Here is a 26,622-nt window from a genome sequence, read left to right on the forward strand (position 1 = left end):
AAAGTATCTTGAGTTCATGCTTTCAGTTCTGTTGGTTTATACCTGTAAGTGGAGTTGCTTTGTCATATGGTAATCCTGTTTAATTTTTTGAGGAACTGCCCACTGTTTATTTACTATGATGGTTACACAGGTTTGCATTCCTACCAGCAATGCACAAGAGTTCTAATTTCTCCACATATTTTCATGTGCTTATTGATACTTTGTATATCTTCTTTAGATAAATGCCTGTTTATTTATTTATTTATTTTTTTGGGCCTACTTCTGGATTGCTGGATTGTAGGCCAAGTATACTTTCACATTTTGTAAGTCTTGCTGAATTATTCCCCAGAAGAGTTTGTCGATATACATTTCCCTTCAGAATGTATAAAAGTTCTGATGCTCTAAATCCAACTAACGTTGCCAGACTTTATTTACGTTTTTTGTTTATCCAAGGATGTGTGAAATAGTATTTTGTGTTTTTAATTGTCATGTGCCTAATTACTAGTGACCTTGATTCACCCTTCTTCCCTCCTTACAGATAGAAGTTTGCTTAGTCATGTCTTTTTTGCATTTTTCTATTGGACTGATGTCTTTTTTTATTGCTTTATAGGCAATATTGACATATTTCTTACATATGTTGATTTTCTCAATCTTTCAGAAATTTAAAAACTTTTATTTTTTTGAAGTGAGAAGAAAGCAAGTTGAATTTGTTTCCTTGGGATTTAACATAGTCCTGACAAATTAGTCACTCAATAAGTATAAAATGTATAAATATTTTACAAACATCTAAAAATTTGTTTTATTTTTAAAGAAATAATGCTACCCAAATTAAATAACAAAAGAGCTCTATTTTGTATATTATATACTATAGTTTTATAATGAAATATTAAAACAATCATAAGGAAAATATGTTCACTGTTCATTAAGTGGAAATGGATGTTCGTAAAAGTCCCATTTGTACAAAAAATGTGTTAATCATCCCTTTATGGTAAAATAATGTATTGGATCTTCCACTGTTCATGCCCTAGGCACATTTGTAAGTGGATTAGAAAAATAGTTCTTACCAGTCTTTTCTTGGTATGATAGTCATTTAAAGTAGATTGAATCTGTTAGATCTTCCAGATACACTTAAATTCTGAGATTAAAATATACATACTCATATAATTCTTAGCCATAACACTGAAGGGACAGGGATTGGGGAGATGTTGGCCAAAAGACACAAAATTTCAGTTAGATGGGAGAAATAAGTTGAAGAGATCTATTGTAAATCATAGTTTTTACAGTTAATAAAAAAATAAATTGTGGGCCGGGTGCAGTGGCTCACGCCTGCAGTCCCAGCACTTTGGGAGGCCGAGGCGGGTGGATCTTGAGTTCAAGAGATCGAGACCATCCTGGCCAACATGGTGAAACCCCTTCTCTACTAAAAGTACAAAATTAGTCAGGTGTGGTGGTGCATGCCTGTAATCCCAGCTACTTGGGAGGCTGAGGCAGGAAAATCACTTGAATCTGGGAGGCGGAGGTTGCAGTGAGTCAAGATTGCGCCATTGTACTGTAGCCTGGGCGACAGAGCAAGACTCTTGTTTCAAGATAAAATAAAATAAAATAAAATAAAATAAAATAAAATAAAATAAAAGAATAAAATAAATTATATACTTGAAAATTGCTAAGAGAGTAGATTTTTAAGTGTTCTTTCTCATAGAAAAATGTTATGTGAGGTAATGCTTATGTTGAGTAGTCTGACTTTGCCATTCCACAGTATTTACATGTATAAAGTATCATGTTATACACCATAAATATATACAACTTGTCAATTAAAAAGTAAATTTAAAAATGTTAAATGAGATTAAAAAAATAAAAACTGCTTACTTCTAGAAATATATATATAAATTTTGATTCTAGTAGCAGTATATCCCACAAAATTTCCATGAAGTTCAGCAAAGGGAATCCCCTCAAAAGGAAAGCAAGATTTTGTTGAGCATTGTACTGAGCTTGTTTAATCCAGACTTTTTCCCACTGTCAGTTTTATGTACATATGAAATGATCATTCTTTTTTTTTTCCCCTTGAGGTAATATTTCGCTCTGTTGCCCAGCTGGAGTGCAGTGGCACATCGTGGCTCATGCAGCCTTGACCTCCCAGATTCAAGTGATCCTTCCACCTCAGCCTCCACAGCCTGCCCCAATTAGCTGGCTGAGATTCCTGGCATACACCTGGCTGATTTTTTTAATTTTTAATTTTGTAGAGATGGGGTCTCACTGTGTTGCTCAGGCTGGTCTCAAGCAGTCCTCCCACTTCAGCCCCACAAAAGTGCTGGGATTACTGGCGTGAACCACTGTGCCCAGCCTCTGTTCTTATTTTTTAAAGAATTATATCCTACCTGCTTTCAAAATTAGTATGAGCCTGTTAAGCCTTTGTTTTTGTTTGTTTGTCAGTTTGTTTTAAACCACTCCTCTTCCACAAAGAAAAACTTGAAATTTGCTCCTGGTCCAACAACTCAATTTTGTGTAACATATTGCAATATATATGCCCTTCAAATACAGTTGACCCTTGAGCAACACAGGTTTGAACTGTGTGGGTCCACTTATACAAGGATTTTCTTCGGCCTCTGCCACCCCTCAGGCAGCAAGAATAACCCCCTCCTTCCTCCTCTGCCTCTGCAGTGTGAAAACAGCAAGGCTGAAGACTTTTTATGAACATCCATTTCCACTTAATGAATAGTGAATATATTTTCTCTTGCTTATGATTTTTTAAAACATTTCTTTATAAAACTACAGTATGTAATATATATATAACATACAAAATATGTGTTAACTGTTTGTTATTAGTAAGGCTTCCGGTCAACTGCAGGCTATTAATAGTTTGTAGGGAGTCAAAAATTATACATAGGCCAGGCGTGGTGGCTCACACCTGTAATCCCAACACTTTGGGAGGCCGAGGCGGGCGAATTACTCGAGTTCAGGAGTTCAGAACCAGCCTGGCCAACATGGCGAAAGCCCGTCTCTACAAAAAATACAAGAAATTAGCTGGATGTGGTAGCATGCACCTATAATCCCAGCTACTCAGGAGGCTGAGGCATGAGAATTGCTTGAGCCTGGGAGGCTGAGGTTGCAATGAGCCAAGATCATGCTACTGCACTCCAGCCCGGGTGACAGGGAGAGATTCTGTCTCAAAAAAAAAAAAAAAAAAAATACAAAGTTATACATGGATTTATATACTTGAAAATTGCTAAGACAGTAGATTTTTACGTGTTCTTTCTCCTCATAGAAAAATGAGTGGGTGGTCAGCACCCCTAACCCCTATATTGCTCAAGGATTGACATAGTTTTAAGAATGAAATTGATGAGTTTTGATGATATAGCTTGTGCTTGATTGATAGATTTCCTCTGGATCTTTCTCTGCCTTCTTTTTTATTTGAAATAGGCTAAAACATCTTGTTCTTAGAGCTTGTCATTTAAAATTTAGTATTCAGTACTTAACATTGTTTGGAATATAGCTGTAGTCTTATAATTTAGAAATTATAGCTTTGCTTAATGTTTTATAGGCCTACATCGTGAGCTCTTAAAATGGCATTGCTTTAAAAAATTTCTCATCAATATTTTTCTTTTAACAGAAAAACAACTTGCTCCAGAGACCAGGCTTTCATTCTTTTCTCTCCTGGTAAAAATTGACTGACTTTCTTTGAGTTCTACAATTTTCTGTATATATCTGTCAGGACAACTGTTGTATTGTACTTTATTTATTTACCTTTTTCTGTCCCCCACAATGCTTGCTAGGGTTAGGAAACCATCTCATTTAAGTCCTAACAATGCATGGTATGTATTAATAATTAGAAGGTCACTTAATGTTAAAAATGATTATCAAATAACATATATCTTTGTGTTGTTTCCAGCATCTCCTGCTAATTCCAATTTAGTCCATTTTTAACTTTCTGATGATTAAAATGAAATTTAGTGAGTAAACAAATCAGTAAAATATAGTATCTCTTTCTGCTAATGTATTAGAAACTAAGTTTTAGTGAAACTTTGATTGTGTACCCTAGGTATCTGACTGCAAATGTTACTCATCCTTAGGGATTAAGGTGATCTAGGTGTGGGTTTAGCAGGCCTTTATATTGGAATCTTATGATTATAGTAGTAGCTAACACTTGTAAAAAAATTTCACCTTTTGTCATTTTAACATGCTCTTTAATTTATCTAATTTAATTTTCTATAAGTTTGTATGTTAGGTGTTCTTAGCTTCATTTTAAAGATGGAGAATCTGAGGCATGAAGAAGTTAAGAAACTTGCCTGGGTATATAGTTAGTAAATGATGAAGCCGGTTTTTAAATCCCAGACAGTCTAAATCCAGAATTGTGTTCTTAAGCACTATATGCATATTAAGTAAGTTTTTAGCTTACGCATGAACTTTGTATCCCAGGAACAGTTTTGTTAGTAAAATCTTAAATGGTAAAGTATTTTTTTCATAAAGCAAGATCTTGCAAGAATCACCCATTCACCACTAGAGAGAAAAATAAATGTGAGCGAGTGAGTTTAGGGCTAAATAGATGTAAATAATGAGTTTGTCAGAGGAATCAGGGAGGGAAGTAAAGTAGATTTTTTTTCTTGGATAAGAAATAAAAGCATTTTAGCCCATTTGCTTATTAAAAAATAAGAGGAAAACTCTAGCAAAATAAATCTAGAGTCCTGGATTGAGACCCAGTAATGCAAGAACGTCTAATCTCTTAGTTGGGTTAAATCTCTAAAACTGATAGGAATAACAAAACTATACTTCATTTTGGTCATATCCTGGCAGAGGGGAAGAGGGGAAAGGAGGGCAGGAAGATAGATGGTCTCAAAATACAGGTACAAGAAAGGAAAGTGGGGGGGAGATACTCAGAGAAAGAAAAAAAAAAAAAAAAGGAAGAAATACTAAGATAGTGAGGGAAGAGGGGAGAGATACCTATCTTTTCTATCATACAATTATTAGCTAAATTTGCTTCTTCCAGATTCCCCCTCAGCTATATGGAACTTCTAATAAAGGGGATTCTTATCTTCTAAAGCAACCTCCAGTCCTGTGCATTAGTCCAAACTAATGAGTGCCTTTTTTTCATTCCGTGTTTTATCCTGTCTTTGTTGCTTATTCTGAAGTACAACCACAACAAATCAACCACTGTTTGGAGAGTTACTGCATTGTGTGATGCTTTGCAGGTGTAGAGGAAAATGAAAAATAGCTTCTTCCCCAGCGGGTTTTACAATCTAGTTAGGAATTTTAAATGTAACTTTATTAAAAGATAATTAACAATATCCTGCAATGTTATGAGTCTTGTGGTATATACAATTCCACACTTACCTATTGGCTCAACCTCTTATTTTTTATTTTCTGTTTTATTTTTTTGAGACAGTCTTTTACTGTTGGAGAGGCTAGAGTACAGTGTTGCAATCTCAGTTCACTGTAACCTCCGTCTCCCGAGTAGCTGGGATTACAGGTGTGTGCCACCATGCCTGGCTAATTTTTTATTTTTAGTAGAGATAGGGTTTGGTCATGTTGGCCAGGCTGGTCTCAAACTCCTGACCTCAGGCGATCCCTCTGCCTCAGCCTCCGAAAGTGCTGGGATTACAGGCGTGAGCCACCATGCCCAGCCAGCTGAAGCTCTTTAACCAGCTCTTCTCAGCAGGGCACTGTGTCTCCTGCTTTACAGAAAAATTAGGTAGAAAGACAAGTATCTGTACCTCCTCTCTTCTTTTTCCCTTCATTCTTAGATAAAAGTATCTCTTCTCAGAAAAGGCTCATTCTTTGTCTGGTTTTTTCTATTTTAGCCCTTCACATCTCTAAAGCTGGAGCTCTGCTGCATGTCCTTTCGTGTTAGTACAAATCACTCTATTGGTTCCTTCCCTAAACCCTGTAAATCTACTACTCTTACATTTAAATAAAAACACCACCATCAGCTTTGCAAACACTCTCTTCACCCCCATCCTGTTAAACCCTTTCCATCTTCAATCAAATTCCTTAAAAGACTGCCTTACCTCCCAGCCTCACTTCAGTGCATTTCAGTCATGCTTCTGTTCCCATGACTCCACTGAAACTTCTCTGGTAAAGATTCCTTAATACTGGCCAAATCAGATGGACCATTTTTAGTCATTGTCTTTTGATATCTTTACAGTCTGTAATGTTATATCTCCTTTCCTGAACCTATGACTAGCTTTCTGACAGTTTTTATTTTGTCTTCTCTGCTGGATAACTTTGGCCCTACTCCTTTCTCACTCCAAGTCATCAATTCTCATGACTCCAGTTATCAGATATGTCCTAATAAAACTCCCAAATGTAATCTCTAGTTCAGGCCTCTGTCTTAAGCCCAAAACCTAGTTATAGTTTTCTTATAATGACCTCAAACTCAGTAGATCCAAAACCACACATCATTCTGTTCCCTCATTCCCCACCCTGTTTTTTTTTCCTTTGTTCTCTATCAGTGAATGTTATAGAACCATTTATTCAGTCATCCAAATAGAAACACAGGGATCTTCCTCTACTTTTTAATCCCCTCATCTAGTCAATGACCATATTCCATCAATTCTGTCTTGAGTATCATCTATTAAAATTATCCCTTTATGGCCAGGCACAGTGGCTCACGCCTGTAATTCCAGCACTTTGGGAGGCCGAGGCGGGTGGGTCATGAGGTTAGGAGATTGAGGCCATCCTGGCCAGCACGGTGAAACCCTATCTCTATTAAATATACAGAAAATTAGCTGGGTGAGGTGGTGGGTGCCTGTAGTCCCAGCTACTCAGGAGGCTGAGGCAGGAGAATGACGTGAACCCGGGAGGCAGAGCTTTCAGTGAGCCGAGATCGCGCCACTGCATTCCAGCCAGGGCGACAGAGAGAGACTCCGTCTCAAAAGAAAAAAAAAATATATCTCTTTATTTCTAATTTCTGATAGATAAATTTCTGACAGTAATTTTTTTTAATTCTCAGCACTTGGAAAAATTTTTATATATAGTAGTACTCAAATATTTGGATGAATAGGCCTTTTGGAAGAGATTTGACTGTAATAGAAAAGAGAGAAGATGATTCTTAATCATAGAAACAGCTAAGACTGGGTCCCACAAGCTTTTTCCCTGAAATTAGATTTTGATTTGAGAGGGAAGAAATGCCCAAGGTACATAATATATAAATTAGTAATGCACTGCACAAATGGGAGGTGCTAGGAAAAAAAGCCCAATATACTGTGATGTGCAAGAGGACCTTTTTTGTTATATGCTAATTAGAAAGCACTTTGCTGCAGAACTTTTTTGACAGCCCTTCTAACCTTAGAAACCTCTAAGCAATCATTTAATTTGGGTCCATTTATTGTAAAGAAGAGTATAGTTGACACTTGAATCATAAAACTACAGCCTTAAACATTTGTCTGGTGATTGAAGAGAAGTATACTAACATACAATCCGCTTTCAAGCCTCTCACCAGTTAATAGCAAGAATTTGAATTCCTTCCTAGCCTGTAATATTTCAAACACATTACATATTCTCCAACCCACCTCACTCCTGTTAATCTTTCAAGTAACTCTTATACTTTGATGAATCTGTACCAGGTATTAATCAAAAGAGAAGTGCTTTCCTGAGTCTTACTTGTAGAAACACTCTTTTCATGGCTTCTGCTTTTCTGTAAAGGCCTTTTTTGTTTTGTTTTTGTTTTTTTGAGACGGAGTCTGGCTCTGTCACCCAGGCTGGAGTGCAGTGGCGGGATCTCAGCTCACTGCAAGCTCTACCTCCCGGGTTCATGCCATTCTCCTGCCTCAGCCTCCCGAGTAGCTGGGACTACAGGCGCCCACCACCACGCCCGGCTCATTTTTTGTATTTTTCAGTAGAGATGGGGTTTCACCATGTTAGCCAGGTGGTCTCGATCTCCTGACCTTGTGATCCACCCACCTCGGCCTCCCAAAGTGCTAGGATTACAGGCGTGAGCCACCGCACCGGCCTGTAAAGGCCTTTTATAAGTATTAATCTGGATCATTTTGCCTCATTCCAGTGTCTTTTATCAGCTTTTGCTATGAGTTTATCCTTATCTCAATCTCTTCATGTTCACAGCTCTTCATGTTTAGTTTGGTTTAGGTTTCATCCCTTTCACAGTAGTTTTTGGTGCGTGTGTGTTTATAGCAGTCATGTTGTTTATATTTTATTTTGAGTTGGTTTAAATTTATTAAGTGCAGTTGTAAAGCTTAAAAGCAACAAAAAGAGATGAACCACTGATAGTCTTGTTTTGACACTTATCCTCACAAATTTATTCTTTAATTAACTTTAGAAATAGTTATAGGAGAATAAATACATGTTCCTTTTATTGTTACCTGGTTTTACTAAAGATGTTCATGATATGAATTTCCTTACACGTTGACATTATTTGAAGCATGGGTGGTTTAAAAACTGGACTATCTAACCAGCTCTAAACTGTTTGTTATTCTAGGTTTCTTTTTTTTTTTTTTTTTTTTCCCTAAATGGAGTCTCACTCTGTCACCCAGGCTGGAGTGCGGTGGCACGATCTTGGCTCACTGCAAGCTCCACCTCCCAGGTTCACACCATTCTCCTTCCTCAGCCTCCCAGCAGCTGGGGCTACACATGCCCGCTACCACAGCCAGCTAATTTTTTTTTTTTTTTTTTTGTATTTTTAGTAGAGACAGGGTTTCACCGTGTTAGCCAGGGTTAGCCAGGATGGTCTCAATCTCCTTACCTCGTGATCCGCCTGCCTCAGCCTCCCAAAGTGTTGGGATTACAGGAGTGAGCCACCGTGCCCAGCCCTCATTATAGGTTTCTTAATACTAGTACTGTAGTTAACATTTTCAAACAACTTGGAAAATTAGTTAAGAAAAATGATTCTCATTGTTAATTATATTTGTTAACTTAGCAAAATGTTTATAATAAATCTCAGTATCTTAATATTTTGGTTTTAAAAATCAATAAAGTGATAATTCCTTTAGTTTTGTTACAATTCATGTGAGTTTCATTTTATTTTAAATAAAACAAGGAAAAAGGAAATATGACTTGCTACTTTATATACACATTGTTTATTTTATTTCCTACTAGAAAAAATACTTACTTTGGGGACTTTAAGCTCTAAGCTCTAAACTGGTTATTGTTAACCAGTTTAAAGAAGATCAGAAAAGTAGTGCCCAAGGACAGCCAAATAATTGTGGTGAATATTTGTGTAGTGCATTAATTCATGCTTTTCTGTTGCCGAGGGTTTAGCCACTCCTCAAAGCAGCCCAGGTTTTTTGTCTGTATCCTGCCTGCTTTTGCCTGTGTGCTGTGTGCTCGCTCTCCTTCAGTTTGTCCCCTTTTATAAAATAGAGCACTTTCTTTAGTTCAGAGAGCAAAGGGGCAGGAGAAGAACTAAGTTTTATTTGTGCCAACATAGAAGTAGTTTGTGTGATAGGCCATCTGGACTGAGGATTTTCTCAGAATGTAAAGTATGCTGTGAGATACAGAGAGCTGGGATTTGCTTTGGAACTATCTGGGAAGGTGGTAGGAAACATACACAGAACTGGTTTATATTGCTTACAACATCCGTGGTGAGAATGGAAGACAACTTGCCTGGTCTCGCTTCAGTGTGTGGTTCCTCTACACTTAAGAACTTCTGACCAGGTAACCTATCTCTCCATTCCTGTGAGTTCAGACCTGTCTCACAAACTTGTGACAAAAGAAGTCTGAGGACTTGGGAATGAATCTAGATTCCTTGCTCCCTCCATTAGCCCCCTTCTCCCTGTAAATATAGGTGTCAGTAATGTCATAAACATTTGCCTACACACTTGTATAAAGTACTTAAAACTACTTACTTTGTAAACAAATATATTCCTGTTGAGAGGACAGAGTGGGTTTTGCTCAGCTTGTTCTTGTTCTCCGTGAAAAAAGATGGTCATGTATATGAAACAGCAGCTTTTAATGGAAAATAATTTAAAAGTGCCTCTCTTAATACATCAGAAATTGCATAATTAAGCTTGACTTTTGTTTTTGTGAAGTCTAACCAAAAAACTTCATCAAAAACAATTATCTAGGCCAGGCACTGTGGCTCATGCCTTGTAATCCCAACACTTTGGGAGGCCAGGGTGGGTGGATCACTGGAGACCAGGAGTTCAAGGCCAGCCTGGTCAACTTGGCGAAACCCCATCTCTACTAAAAATACAAAAATTAGCGGGCTGGGCGTGGTGGCTCATGCCTGTAATCCCAGCACTTTGGGAGGCCAAGGTGGGTGGATCACCTGAGGTCAGGAGTTTGAGACAGGCCTGGCCAACATGGTGAAATCCCGTCTCTGTTAAAAATACAAAAGTTAGCCGGGTGTGCTTGGAGGTACCTGTAATCCCAGCTACTCAGGAGACTGACACAGGAGAGTCTCTTGAACCTGGGAGGTGGAGGGTGCAGTGAGCCAAGATCACACCACTGCACTCAGCCCGGGCGACAAGAGCGAAACTCCATCTCAAAAAAATAAAAATAAAAAATTAGCAGAGCATGGTGCCATGCTCCTGTAATCCCAGCTACTCGGGAGGCTAAGGCGTGAGAATCACTTGAGCCTGGGAGGCAGAGGTTCCAGTGAGCTGAGACCATGACACTGTACTCCAGCCTGGGTGACAGAGCCAGACTCTGTCTCAAAAAATAAAAAAGCCCAACACTATACACAGTGTGTGGTATTGTTACTAGTTTCTTATGGTCTTCTGTCACGTTAGCTTCTCTAATCGAACCTAATCTGCCATTACCATTCTAACCTAGAACGGCTGCCCAGTGTCTCAGCATAAGTGCTTTAGGAAGGGGAGATCAGAGACTATTTCAAATTTTTTAACAACTTATTTGTTCTTGGGATGATATATGTCATACAATGTAACTTTTTGAAATGAAGGACTTTTTTTTCCATAGGTTTGTAGATAACTAATCTTAGGGTCATACCATTAGGCCTCAAAACTGTCATAAAGACCAACTAGTCTAGTTGTTTTTATGCCACAAAACCCCAGGGTTCTTGGAAATACAACTTCATTTTTGTTTTGGAATTTAATTCACAAAAATGGATTCATTGTTCTCCAAAGAATAAAGTGAGTAAGTCAGTTATGTAGACCAGTTATCCCCTATCCACTTTTACAGAAGAGAAAAATCACTGAACTTCCCTTCCCCTCCCTAAAAAGTATAATACATGTTTTAATCACATAGATGTTCCATTATGTGTGAGTGTCTCACTATCCTATCCTCTGTCTTACAAGCATCAGAAGTAACTATTGTCATAAATTTTGTGTATATCATTCCCTTGGTTTTTCAGTAGTTTTTTTCTAAACATTGTATTTACTTTTGTATGTTTTTGAACTTTATGTAAATTTCACCTGACTTGCTCTTTACATTCATCATGTTCCTGAGATTCAAAATGATGTTGCACATCGCCATAGTTTATTTTTACTATTCTGGTATTCTGTTGATTGTTAATATCACAATTTATTTACCTGTTTTACAATTGATAGATATTTAGGTTGTTTCCAATTTGTTTTTATGATGAACTATGCTGCTGTGAATATTCTTGGACATGTCTTTTGGTGTATGTATGTCTGCATGAGTTTCTCTAGAACAGAGACTGGGAGACTGCCTGGGAGGCCACCTGTTTTATAAATGAAGTTTTATTGGAACATAGCCACACCCATTCATATGCATATTTATAGCTGTTTTTGTGTTACAAAGGCACATCTGGGTAGTTTGCTGCACAGACTGTGTGGTCTGCAAAGCCTAAAGTATTTAACTATTTTCCCCTTTACAGAAAAGTTTGTTGACTTCTACTTTAGGTTTAGGGTAACAGTGAAATTGCTGGGTCATAGGATGTGTGTGTCTTCAGTTTTACTAGATATTGCCAAGGTTTTTTCCCCCCTAAAGTCATCGAAACAGGTCACTTTCTACCAGTAATGTTTGAGAGTTTGTATCCCTCCATATCTTTGGGAATACTGGATGTTGTCACACTTTACATTTTTGGCCAGTCTGGTACACATAAGATAGTATTTTGGATGGTTTCAGTTTGTCTTTCCAAGTTTATTAATGAGGTGCTTGAGCCTCATTTTTTGTTTGTTGGCCATTTATGTTTCCTTTTCTATGAGGTATTTAGAAAGACTAGCAAAAGCTTTGATGAACTATGGAATTATTTGTAGTCTCAACCTCCTTGGTCTCAGGTCATCCTCCCACCTCAGCCTCCTAAGTAGCTGGGACTACAGGTGTGTGCCACCACACCTGGCTAATTTTTGTATTTTTTTGTAGAGACGGGGATGCCATGTTGCCCAGGCTGGTCTCGAACTCCTGAGCTCAAGCAGTCCTCCTCCCTCGGCCTCCCAAAGTGCTGGGATTATGGGCATGAGCTACCATGTCCAGTTTGGATACAAATTTTTATCATTTATATGTGTTACAGCTATCTTTTCCATGTTTATGGATTACTTTCTCTATTATGTCTTTTGGAGACCAAACATCTGAATTCTGTTGTAGTTAAGTATCAATATTTTATGGTTAGTTCTTTTTGTATCTTTTTTAGAACCTTCCTGTTTGTAGGATATGAAGACATTTGCAGTTATTTTCTCAAGATTTTATAATTTTGCCTTTAATTCTTTAATCTTCTCAGATCTTATTTTTGTGTGTGGTAGAGATATGGGCTTTAATATATGGTTCACCCTTGAATAACATGGGGGCTTGGGATGCCAACTCCTTCTCCCCCTCAGTCGAAAATCCCTGTATACTTTTGGTTCCCCAAAAACCTGACTACTGATAGCCTACTATTGACCAGAAGCCTTACTGGTAACAACAAATTGATTAACACATATTTTGTGTATTACATATATGCTGTACTCTTATAATAAAGTAAGCTAGATAAAGAAAATGTTATTAGGAAAATCATAAGGAAAATTCATGTACTGTTCATTAAATGGAAATGGATCATCATAAGGCCTTCCTGCTTGTCATCTCAACTACTCAACATGAATTGAGTAGGTTGAGGAGGGAGAAGAAGAGGAGAGGTAGGCTTGCATTTTCCTGTTAACTACTTAAGTATGAATGCATTTTAAAAAGTGATTGCTTATTGGTAGTATATAAGTTCAGAGTCAGGAATGATGATTATGCCAAACAACAACTAGTTGTCCACGTGGGTGTCTGAGATAGTGACACCTTTGCTTTCTGATAGTTCAGTGTACACTTTATTTCATGCACAAAATTATTTTTTAAAATATTGTATAGGATTACCTTCAGGACATGTGTGTAAGACGTAAGTGAAACATAAATGAATTTTGTGATTAGAGTTGGATCCCCTCCACAAGATACCTCATTATATATATGCAGATATTCCAAAATCTGAAAAATTTGAGGTCTGAAACACTTCTGGTCCCCAGCAATTCAGATAAGGGATACTCAACCTATAATACATTTTTAAAATAGAAGAGGTCTTCATGTTAGAGACTTCTCATATAAACAGTTAAAAAGCTTAGTTATTCAGTATCCCGTAATGTAGGAAATTAGATTGGAAAGGGAGCATTGCTGTGGATAGGCATAGCTAATCCTAACTGCAAAGAGGTAAGGAGAAAAGTAGAAAGAAAGATTAGAAAACCAAAAACGTGGTCTGGTGCAGTGGCTCATGCCTGTAATCCCAGCACTTTGGGAGGCTGAGCAGAGAGGATTGCTTGAGGGTGGGAATTCAAGACCAGCTTGGGCAACATACTGAGACCCCATCTCTACAAAAAAGAAAATCGAAAATGTAATTTTATTGTATTTGTATTTGTATTTATTTATTTATTTATTTTAGCAATAGGGTCTTGCTCTTTTGCCCAGGCTGGAGTGCAGTGATGCAGTTATAGCTCACTGCAGCCTTGAACTGGGCTCAGACAATTCTACTGCCTCAGCCCCTCAACTACAAGCATATGCCACCACAGCTGGATAACTTTTAAAAAATTGTTATTTATTTATTTTGAAGACAGGGTCTTGCTCTATCATATAAACTGGAGTGCATTGCCACAATCTTGGCTTACTGCAGCCGTGACCTCTTAGGCTCAAGTGATCCTACTGCCTTAGGACTGGGACTATAGGCATGTGCTGCCACCCCCTGGCTAATTTTTTTTGTAGAGACAGGGCCACCCTAGGTTGCTCAGGCTGGTCTTGAACTTCTTGGCTCATGCAATCCTCCTGCCTCAACCTTTCAAAGTGCTGAATTACAGGCCTGAGCCATGGTTCTCAATTATTTAATTAGAAATATAATAGCCTCTAGGGTATCATTTCACCACAGTGCTTGCAGCATAGTAATTAATATTCTAAATGAAGACTGAATCACCAAGAAGTGGTTACATTATGATTGTATGCCCCCACTAAGAAAACAAGACAGTAAGTATTCTGTTTTAGAAAGATACAAAATCAATAAAATCCAAAGATACTAGAATGTGTAGGCATGTCTCATTTTGATATGATGATGTAATACTGGATTGCCAACTTTTGGATATTTATAATAAAACATAATATACTTATCTCTGCAAAGGTGACACATTTCTCAACAGTTCAGAAAATATGATTCCGTGTAATAAAAGCATAATGAATAGCTATAATTGTATTCTTTAAACTGTAATATTTTAAACTTTAAAATATAAAGTGTACCAGTCACATATAAATTTCCTTGTGCTGCTAAAAAGAGACTGACTCATGCCAGTAAATAGATTAGACTGATATAGTAAGAGGTTTGTGGATCTCTATTTTCTCTTCATTGTTTACTTTTTCCTTAACAAGTTCAAAAATGCTTGAGAATTCATTTGTATTTCATATTTCAACCTTGAAAGCTGGAAACTATTTTGAGAAGGAGCAAAAATTTAAATAAAAAAAAAGGGGGCAATTACCAAAAATTTTTTAAAGGGAGGGGGATTACTGTTTTTAGCTTATACTCCTACTCTATAAAAAAGGTAGGGGTGTATAAGGAAAATGATCTACTTGGATCAAGAAAAGGGAATGTTAATAGCCCTCAGAAAATATATTCATTTACCGAACAGTTATATCCCTTAGTTTATTGTGAATGAGAATGGTGGTATCTTAGAGATTGGGAGGGAAGAAAAGTAAGAGCAAAGTCTTCAAAATGGAAAGAACAAGAGCAGTGGATTATGTAGAGTCATCAGAGGAAGGAACTCTGACTCCAGTTTGCTGTGTGACCATGGGTAACTCACCTGATGTCTCAGAGTCTTAGTTTACTTATTCATAAAATGATGAAAGCGGTTGTTGGACTTTAAGATAGTGTCTGTTCTTGTTTTAGTAATCTATGACAGAAATTTAAGTTATTTGCATTCTGCTTTGTATGTTCCTTATAACATTGGAACACTGTAACTGGAGGAAACTTGTTTTAAGAAGTTAAACTTCAGAAGCAGTGCATTTTACCTTAAAGGGCATAAATTAATACACATTTTTATTGTGAAATTCGAATAATATGAGAATACCTACACTGAAAAGCAAAAATTTCTCTTTATTCCCACTTTTCTAATCTCACCTTCCTAGTCAGAGGTAACCCAGTTACCAGTTTGATGTGTGTACTTCACAACTTCTTTCTGTGTACATTATATATACATATGTGTGTGTGTATACGTTTTTTGTGTTAATTTTTAAAAGTGTGTTTTGGTGTGTGTCTATAAATTATTCAGTACGTATTGTTTTGCAGTTTGCTTATTCACTTAAGTCGTCTTGTAGAACTTTCAAATTTTTAGCTTATGCTTGTCTGTTATTTTAAATTATTGCATGATATTCGATGGTATGGACATATCATAGCTTATTTAACCTCATCCTTAGACCTTAGGTCATTTCTAATTTTGTGGCAATAACAGTGCAGTAAAGAACATCACTGTAGGATGATAACTTATTGAAACCACCCTATATGGCCATGCTGTGCATTATTTCATCTAATCATCCAAAGCCTCAGGTAAGTACCCAGTTCGCATGAGTAATTACACATGAAGAAAACAGTCACAGAGTTGGTAAATAGCAAACAGATGGCCGGGCACTGTGGCTCACACCTGTAATCCCAGCACTTTGGGAGGCGAAGGTGGGCAGATCCCTTGAGGTCAGGAGTTTGAGACCAGGCTGACCAACATGGCAAAACCCCGTATCTACAAAAATAATAATCATAATACAATTTAGCTGGGTGTGGTGGCACGCACCTCTGTAATCTCCCAGCTGTTCCCAGCCTCAGCTAATTGAGGCTGAGGCAGGACAATCTCTTGAACCCAGGAGGCGGAGGTTACAGTGAGATCACACCACTGCACTCCAGCCTAGTCGACAGAGAGAGTCTCAAAAAAAAGAAAAAAGAAAACAGATAGATGTATTTAGTCAGTATAATACCAGAGTTCGTACGCTGTTCTACCATGCTTTTATTGGATTCTCAAAGAAATTCATGCTCCTGAAAGGGTTAAGAGCCAGGATTTTAGACAGGAAGGAATTAGAGCTATGAGGAACTCTGGGGATCAACTACTATGTTCCGTTACATTGCCATTGCTTGTTGCCTTGGCTATAGTGACCCTGTAATTGATCATCCAAGCCAGGGAACTTGAGAGTGAAAGAGGGGGCATTATGATAATATTTATACTGAGACAGGAGACATACTTGTTCTGGAGAAAGAAACTGAGACACTTGAACATTTTAACCCTAACATGGGCCATCATCACCTTTCACATGGGTTACTACAATAGCCTCCTGTCTGTTCTTGCATTTACTCTTACCCTGTTCCAGTCTGTTCTCACGGAGCAACCAAAATGATCTTCCTGAAACAAAAAACTGATTAAATCACTCAATAGTTTTGAAGCCCCTTGCGTGGCTTTGTGAAAGGAAGTATTTGTTTGCTCCTCATGTGATTATTGTTAGGATGCAGTGTGGAATAAAATAAAGGGCACTTAAGTTGAAAGTCAAAAGACTTGTCTTTGAGTCTCAGATATCTAGATTAGTTTGGTGACCTTGAGCAAGTTACTTAGTTTCTTGAGCTATTTCCTCCAATATAAAATATAGATAGTGTGTGTAGGGGGGTGTGGGCTGAGGTAATAAATATGAAAGGCACAATGTAAATGCGGGACATTGTTAATGGTTAACTTTGTACGTGTTATGTCCTTTGAAAAATTGTCCTTGTGTCTGTCAGTGTTATGCCCTTTGAAAAATTGTCCTTGTGTCTATCAGTGTTATGCCCTTTGAAAAACTGTTCTTGTGTCTCACAGCGTCTATCAGGGTTTGATAGGAATTTTACAAGCTGAACCACCTTTCTCGTCACTATCCAAGTTTCACACAACTTAAAAACCTTAGTCATTTTTTTAAAAATCAAAGTTTGTAAAAGTTTGCTGAAAGTAAAAGATACCAAGTTGGCACTAAAACCTAGCACCCTAACCTTGGCATTATAGTCTGGTGATCTACTAGCTCAGCTGTCCTCCCGGAATAATTAAGCAGGTTATATGTTTACAAAAATCATATAAGCATTTTATCTGTGGTTATAATATGAAGGTATAGCTCATCTTTCATGAATTGAGAACAATTTAGAAAAACATATCCATATAGTTTACTGACTTAATCATGGCCTTTGGTTTACAAATAATGGCTTGCAAAAAGTGAATTTATTAGGTTACATAATTAGCTGGGAGGAATATTGGAGTAGCTCTCAGAATTGAAGAGCCAGGGCTTCAGAGACTAGAACTGGAACACAAGGTAGTTAGAACCACCTTTATTTTTGACAGTCCTGGGGTGACATCTTTGTAGCTGGAGAACAAAGGAGGATGGGCTATAACTCTGTCTCTGGAAGATTCAAGAGGGCTTCATTTGGCCTAGCCTGTATCTCATGACTACTACTCCTGTGGTAGTGTTAGATTGAGCCATATTAACTCCCTCCCTCTCTCCTCTCCCTCCCTCCCTCCCTTCCTTCCTTCCTTCCTTTCTGCCTCCCTTCCTTCCTACCTCCCTCCCTTTCTCCTTCCCTCCCTTTCTCCTTCTTTCCTTTTCTCCCTCCCTCCCTTCCGTTTTTTCTTTTCTTTTCATTTTTTCTCTTTTCTTTTCTCTTTTCTGTTTTCTTCTCTTTCTGACAGGGTCTTCCTCATTTTACCCAGGTTTAAGTGCAGTGGCGTGATTAAAGCTCACTGAATCTTTGACTTAAACACATACTTGACTGGGTTTAAGTGATCCTTCCACTTCACTTTCCCGAGTAGCTGGGACTACAAACATGGCCACCATGCCCAGCTAATTTTTTCTGTTTTGGTAGACATGGATTTTCACTGTGTTGCCCAGGCTGGTCTCGAACTCCTGGGCTCAAGCGATCCGCCCACCTTGGCCTCCCTAAGTGCTAGAATTACAGTCGTGAGCTGCCGTGCCCAGCTGAAATTTCTAATAGTAATATGTATACAACTGTAAAGGCCATTTTATGTGGTTCAGTCTCATAGTATGGAGGGCAGAGGGGAAAGTGAGGCATCATAGATTGACAGCCCTACTAGGAGCAAGAAATATGGTGGAGTTTCACAAAAGACAAGAGGGGCTATTCTTTCTGTCAGAAGAAGAATAGGAAAACATTCTGGGTAGAAAGAACAGTGACCATAGTCTAACATACTTACAAAGAATATAGATAAGCTAGAATTCAGCTAGACCACTGTGGACATGAAAAATACTTAAAATATACAAATTTCTAAGGCGAGAGACTGAATTGTTCTTATTCCTTAAGCATCTCAGAGTTGGACACATCTGCCTTTAAGTAACAAATGTGCTCAGAGCTTTCAAATTCTAACTTTTGTGCTTTGTACATATCCTAGGCGCACCCTCCTTATAACAATCCTATTTAAAGATGAAGAAATTAATACTCAACTAAAATAACTTGCCTAAGATTATGTAACTAGTTAATATGGAATCAGAATTTGAAGTCTAAATTAAAGATGAAACCCAGTTTTCCTTCAAAATCAGTACTTCTCAAAGATAAGATTGTCAGTGAAATACTAGTAAAGACAGAAGAGAGTACATATGTATGCATGAGAGGTCTGGTGCTGTATATGATCTTAAATATGAAATATGAATATTGTTTACTGTTCCATAATGTAATGGTGATAGCTTTGGTTTTTAAATGTTGTGGTGGTGATTTTAACTCAAACTTTGAATTAAATTGTTAAGTTTCATAGCATACTATCTCAGTATGAGACAAAAACAATACATTCTGCGTTATCATCTGAATGAGTGAAACATCATTTAAATGATCTCAGTCTGGTCCAAACAACTCTTACATTAGAAACTAAAACGTCTCCTCAGTGTAAGCCAAGGGTGTTTTTAACACTTAGTTATTTCCCTGAATTTTCCTGCTTATACTGAATGAAGCAATAGCGATTAATGTTTCTTTTTTCTTTTTTCTTTTTTTTTTTGAGACGGGGTCTTGCTCTTTTGCCAGGCTGGAGTGCAGTGGCGTGATCTCGGCTCACTGCAGCCTCTGCCTCCCAGGTTCAAGTGATTCTCCTGCCTCAGCCTCCCGAGTAACTGGGACTACAGGCTCATGCCACCATGCCCGGCTAATTTTTTGTATTTTAGTAGAGACGGGGTTTCACCTTGTTGGCCCAGATGGTCTCAATCTCCTGACCTCGTAATCTGCCCGCCTGGGCCTCCCAAAGTGCTGGGATTATAGGCGTGAGCCACCGCACCCAGCCAGCAATTGATGTTTCTATATGTTTAGATTCTGGTTGACTCAACAAATACAGTAGTATAAAGTTACGTATTGCTGTTGTATAGCTAAGCCTTATTTGAATAGTCTTTCTCTTGTTGCTGTTACGTAACCTAAGGCAAGTATTAAGTATGTACTTCATAAAAACCTTTTTTTAAGAGAGGTCGTGGTGTTAGGTGGAGAGAAGGAGCAGCGAAAAGTCTTTTGTTAATTACATAGCAATACTGACTTCTGTGGGGTGTGGGAGAGTATAATAGTACAGTAAAGAGTAAATTAGTAAAGAATGCTTCCTCATGGTTGTTGGTTAAAGTGATAGACTCCCTATCTGATACATAAAGCCGAACAGAAGTGATTTATATGCCTTTTCTGTTTTCATAGAGAACTGTGATAATAATGTTGTAATTAAGAAAGGTTGGATAGTTTGCTGTCTTGCAAGTTTCCTGATGTCTACAAGATGATGTATTTAGGGAGCATTTTCCTGAGAAAACCAATTAAGATGATGTTATAAAAATAGGGGGAATTTGACCTTGGGGAAGATTTTCACCATTTTAATTATTTGTCAAATTTATTAACTTGTATTATTTTAAATTAAGATAGCTATGAAAATCTTTATGGAAGGTTCATATGTGTCAACATGATGGGATGTTATGGGTTTTTTGTTTTGAAATTTTCTCTTTTTTTTTCTGTTTTTCTTTCTTTTTTTTTGAGACAGAGTCTTGCTGTGTTGCCCAGACTAGAGTGCAGTGGCACAATCTGGGCTCACTGCAACATCCGCCTCCGGGGTTCACGTGATTCTCGTGCCTCAGCCTCCCGCATAGCTGGAATTACAGAAGTGCACCATCATGCCCGGCTAATTTTTTGTATTGTTAGTAGAGACGAAGTTTCACCATGTTGGCCAGGCTGGTCTCCAACTCCTGACCTCAAGTGATCTGCCCACCTTGGCCCCTCAAAGTGCTGGAATTACAGGCACGAGCCACTTCACCTAGCCAGAGTTCTTCTCATCTTTTGTAAGTCTTATCTGGGATAGCTTTTCTTATCAGAAATTATTTCTCAAGCAGTTTACTTTGATAATATTCCATATTTTATTTTATAGATGATAGTATTTCTGCTGCAAGTACTTCTGATGTTCAAGATCGCCTGTCAGCTCTTGAGTCACGAGTTCAGCAACAAGAAGACGAAATCACTGTGCTAAAGGCAGCTTTGGCTGATGTTTTGAGGCGTCTTGCAATCTCTGAAGATCATGTGGCCTCAGTGAAAAAATCAGTCTCAAGTAAAGGTAATTGTGTTGTAAAGTTAAGAAGAGTCTTGCTTTTTGCAGTATTTTCTTTGAAAGTTGAAGTTGGAAATATAAAACTAGTTTCTTATGTTGATTACTTGTGATTATGGTTTGTTTTCCATTTCCTTTTTTTTAATTCCCAAAAAGTTGTGAAAGTTTATTCTTTATTATTTAAAATAAAGAATTTTTGCGTAGTCCACTGATTATAACAGGTTTTTTATGTTACAGTATTTGTGTTAAGTTAGTGTCTTCTAACTAGTTGATAAGTTTACTGAGGGCAGGAGCTGAATCATTATTTTGTGTCTCATTTCATATTGAACCTAACTGGTAGGCACTCATGTGTTTTTAAAATTAATTCTGTTGTCAATACAGAAACATAATTAAAATCATTATAGTTTAAATAGCTTTATTCTGAACCCTCTGTGGTAGTCAGCAGAATCCTGAAAAAATTAATTTAAGCTTTGACGCTTACTAGCCCAGTATAATGGGACTTTTAACTTTTCAGTATTGGGAGTTTTCAAGGTTGAGAGAAACAGTCATCAAGACCCTGTTGCTCTGAGTTTGGAGCAGATGTAGTGTACCTTTTGCCTTCCTTCAACCACCAAGAAAGAATTTTATCATTCTTTACACAAATCAAGTATTTGAACATATCATTTGATGTCTCTTGCTGATTTATTGGTAGAGTAGATGGGAATTGGCATTATTATGCCCATTTTGGCCATGGGAAAAGTGACAACATTTATTGGCTTGCCTTCCTACTTCAATAAGTCCATGTAAATTATTAACCTAGGGAGGAATTTTATTTAACTCCCAAATTCTAGCCGAGTAGGAGATAGTGCAGTCAGCCAACCAGCAAATGAGAAGCAGATTTAGAAGAAAGATTGTGAATTCAGTTTCTGAATGTTGTTTGGGGTGTGTATGGTATGTAGAGATACATATTGGTAGCTGAATTACATATGGATCTAGTGCTCATGTTAGTCTTGGCTAGCAACAAGAATTTGGGAATGTTCCTCTTATGGATGATAGTTGAAGCCATAGAGGATGTAAAATGAGAAGGCAGTTCGGGATAGTTCCATTGGGAACTCTAACATTTCAGCATAGCACAAAAAGTGATGCGCATTGCCAGCTGCTACAGAGATGTCAGATAAAACAAAGACTGAGAGATGACCTTTGGACTTGGCATTTACAGCAATATTAGAAACCTCTCCAAAAGCAATTTTAGTGGAGTAATAGAACTGCAAATCAAATACCAGTATTTTGAGAAGCAGCAATTTAGGAGAATTGTAGAATTGAGAGCAACAAATATAGCCGCTCTCAAAAAATTCACCTGAGTGGAGGAAGGTGCTAATAACTAGGAGAGGATGCTTTGTTGAAGGCCAATTTTAATTACTTTTAAAAATTTGTTAAAAATACATGATAGACTTGAGTGCAAAGATAGGTTGAGGACAAAAAGGCAGCAGAGAGAAAGACCAATATGGAGAAATAAAGTGGTAATTGATGAGGCAAGTATCCTGAGAATTTGAGAAGGGATCTTAGAGCAGGTGAGAAGCTATTAGTCTTAAACAGAAGAGTACTACTTCTAAGATAGAATGAACAGATACAACTGAGTGGAGGTTGATATATATTCACAGTTGTCAGGGTTGGAAGTTTTAGTCCTTATCACTGTCTCCTGAGAACTACAACTTCTAGATCTGATAACTGTGAATATACATTGAGACACTGATAACCTTTAGGCAGAAAGATAGGTCATCAGTGGTAGAAAAAAAGGAATACATGTTTGGAGTGGTTAAAGCAGAGAATGGAAGACCGTAGACTTTTGAAAGAGATGCTGAAAGACCCTGAGGGTGTGGAGACGGGAAACTTATTGTGGAGGAAAGGTGAGTATCATTCTGCCCAGTTTTGTGATTCCCACTCTTTTCCCTCTCAGCCTCATGTACTCTGGATCTGTGTATTTACAGTGGAGAGTTAGGTGGAAGATAGGATTGATCTTTTTCATTAGTGATAGTAAGATAAATATGTCAATGACAAAGGGTAAGGGACCTGAGGGTTTGGCAAAAGACTTGATAGAAACCACTTTGACTGATTGTGTTAAATTACGCTTGCTTGCTTGCTTGATTTGTTTACTTTTTAGAGACCCAACTTTGAGGACCGCCAAGATCAAGCCAGAAGAAAGTTTTGTTTGGTTATAAATTGATTTTTATAGGGGAATTTTGGAATTTTAGAGTAGAATAAGGAGCTAGATCAGTTAATGTATATGGGCTTTATAGGGAATATAAGCTTTGTGTAGAGAGAGAAGAACAAGTTTCCTATATATAATATACAGACTCAGAACCCGGGGGTACATAGAAGTATTTTAAAACCTATAATACGGGAGGCTGAGGCAGGAGAATGGCGTGAACCCGGGAGGCGGAGCTTGCAGTGAGCTGAGATCGCGCCACTGCACTCCAGCCTGGGTGATAGAGCCAGACTCCGTCTCAAAAAAAAAAAAAAATTAACCTATAATGATAATGATGTTTGATTGCTATTCACATTTTTAAAAGCTTATTTTAAGTAGCTTATATTTAGGTTTTTTTTTTTTTAACTTAAGAGACACAGTCTTACTCTGTCACCCAGGCTCACTGTAACCTCAAACTCTTGGGTACAAGTGATCCTCCTTCCTCAGCCTCTGGAGTAGCCAGGACTACAGGTGTACACCACCACACCCTACTAAAATCTTTTCTTTTTTTGTACAGGTGGAATCTCGCTATGTTGCCCAGGCTGGTCTCAAACTCCTGGGCTCAAGTAATCTGCCTTGGTCTTCAAAGTCTTTTTAATATGCTGAAACAGCAGTACGTTGTAATTTTATGTAAATTGAGAAAAATTTTAAAGATATTTTCTCTCATATTGTATCTACTAAGGTATTTCAGTAAAGAAAATTCTGAAGTATTTTAAAGAAATTTAAAAATTGCTTTTTTTCCAGCGTATACACAAATATTTTGTATGACACATGAGTTATTTAGCACCTACTTCTCAATGTCATGAAATATAAATACAGTTAACTAGCTATAATTCCTATTCCCCAGGAACTTACTTTTTGTAAGTTGTCGTTTCTGGTGCTTTTCTGATTATCCTTAGTTATAATTCCTGTGTCTCTAAAGTGAGTCTAGGATCAGTTTTGTTAATGGCTCTTTAGTGAAGGATTACCTACTTCTGGAGCCACAGAACCATCTCTGTGGAACTTTTTCTTTTCACATAACACTAACTTTTAATTCTTTTTAATAACCTTATTAATTACAGAGAGGTTTTTTTTCCCAATTGATTTTAAAATTATACTTCGTAATTAACTTTGCTATTTTATAATATGCTAAGGTGGTTCACTCTTTGAGTTACTCTGTTGCCTGGGACACAGGCAAGTCTATGAAATGGATTGATGGGGGTATTGATTAATAATTTGAGAAAATAATTATTTCATAGATGAGAATAATTCATGTGAGTAATTATTATATTTCCCTTTAATGGAAAAATACGTCCAACTAATTATGTTTCCAATATTGATATTAAGACATTGAGAGAAATACATATGTAAAGTTTCATAATGTTATTGGCAACTCTGAACAGCTTTATCTTGGAGTTTATATATAGCATATTGTTGAAAGCAATTGGAATTTAAGTGACTCTTCACTATTGACATTTGTGTACAACCTAAAATAGATCATCTCAGTTTTGATATTAAACAAGATTAATAAATTAGTGGTAAGAAAATTTGGAATAAATATTTTAAGCAAGATATTTTCAAATAAGTGAAGTTTTTCATAACATTAAAAATGAAATTGTAGGGATTTGTATTTTTTCCTTAATTAAAAAGTAAAGTCATTTTTTATATTATAGACAGTTTTATATGTGATTTTTTTTTTTTTAGCCCCTTGTGAAATTAGAATTTATAGTATTGAATATCACATAAATTATTGACAGGAAAATGATCATTATCATCTTAAGGTATTTACATTTTCTAGAGGATTTTTCTTTAGAGGTCAAATTAAATTCCTATGGATAAATAGGATAGAACCCTTTTATGAAGCTGTGATTCAAAGGACAGGTCAACTTCCCTATTACTGAAGACAGCTGTTGTATGATTTTGCTAGATGGTGGTGATATGGGAAGGACATAAGTTGTCATCAGATATGACCAAAAGTAAATGTTAATGATGTGTGTGCTAAGGGCTTAATGAAATTCTTCTATGTTGCTTCATACTAGTATTGCCATTCAGTAAATACCAAAATCAGAAACACACCTAACCTTTAAATATATTTGGTTGTCTTAGTTTATCTTCTCCAGTGTGCCAGCAGTATTTAAAGCTAAGACCCATTTTTTTCTTGAGTAAATTATGCAGGGTACTTGACTGAGGTAGAAAATTTTCCCATGAGTTTTTAAGGTGGCCAGTCACTTAAATTTTTCATATACTTTCTCCTCTGTCAGAGAATTCTTTCCTTTTGACAGCATATGTTCGTAATATATGCACCAGTTGCAGCTGAATCCTTGCCAAAAGCAAAAAAAATTTACCTGTACTTCGGAGCAAAAGGGAAGGCCCAGAGAACACTGGAAGTTTTAGCTGCCAAGAAGACGAATTATGTCACAGCTGGTGCCTGGGAAACTCGTTAGGACCTCTTGAGGTGACCAAATGAATGTAATTTGAGAACACAGCCCAGTGGCATTATGTGAAGACAAGCTGTTAGTACACAATGATACAGAAGTTAAAAAGTTAAATTTATCTGAAGGTGGCAGTCAGTCATTTAAATCAGGAAACTGCTGGTTAAGCCAAAGTACAAAGCATTGTAATTGCTACTTGAGAAATGAAAGAACCCAAAGGCAAAATTGAAGTGTAGGGGTAGATTCTCCAATAGAAACATTGCTAATTATGTAAAATCTGGGATACTCTAAAGGCACAGATCTGTATCATTCAGCTCCTGGCCCAAATAACATTTGGGAGGATTCAGGGATTATCATAGGTTTCCTGTAAATGTTGTTGATAAGCACACTACATCCATCAGCTTAGGAAGGTATGAATTGCCTTGGTGGGACCCTTACACTAAAATGACTGGTAACTGTGGAAGGGGATGAGGGAGTGTCTCGTTATTTTTTGTGTAGAAGTATAGTCATGCATCACTTAACAGGGATACGTTCTGAGAAATGCATCATTGGGCAATTTTTTCCCTGTTTGAGCATTATAGGGTGTACTTACACAAACCTAGATGGTATAGCATAGTATGCATCTAGGCTGTATGGCATAGCCCAGTGGTCCCCAACTTTTTTGGCACCAGGGACTGGTTTCATGGAAGACCATTTTTCTGCAGACTGGGGTGGGTGGGGGGAGGTGTTGGGATCATTCAAGCATATTACATTTGTTGTTCTATTCTTATTACGTAGTAATATATAATGAAATAATTATAGAACTCACCATAATGTAGAATCAGTGGGAGCCCTGAGTCTGTTTTCCTACAACTAGATGGTCCCATCTTGGGGTGATGGGAGACAGTGATAGATCATCAGGCATTAAATTCTCATAAGAGCATGCAACCTAGATCCCTCACATGCACAGTTCACAATAGGATTTGCTTTCCTATGAGAATTCAATACCGCCTCTGATCTGACAGGAGGCTGAGCTCAGCTGGTGATGCAAGTGATAGCGAGCAGCTGTAAATACAGATGAAGCTTCACTCGCTGACTTCTCACCTCCTGCTGTCCGGCCTGGTTT

At 37.4% G+C, this 26,622-nt stretch overlaps 1 protein-coding gene across 4 annotated transcripts in view; it reads left to right on the top strand.

The window, feature by feature from the left end:
• EML4 (EMAP like 4) overlaps positions 1-26,622 on the top strand; it is a 165,840-nt gene that overhangs the window by 57,762 nt on the left and 81,456 nt on the right. For all 4 annotated transcript variants that reach the window (XM_007970827.3, XM_007970828.3, XM_007970829.3 and 1 more), the window contains exon 2: positions 20,709-20,891. In XM_007970827.3, the coding sequence (XP_007969018.1) occupies positions 20,709-20,891 (183 nt within the window). The remainder of the gene's footprint in view (positions 1-20,708; positions 20,892-26,622) is intronic.

The sequence above is a fragment of the Chlorocebus sabaeus genome, chromosome 14 (genome assembly GCF_047675955.1).
Source record: "Chlorocebus sabaeus isolate Y175 chromosome 14, mChlSab1.0.hap1, whole genome shotgun sequence".
NCBI classification, from domain to species: Eukaryota; Metazoa; Chordata; class Mammalia; order Primates; family Cercopithecidae; genus Chlorocebus; species Chlorocebus sabaeus.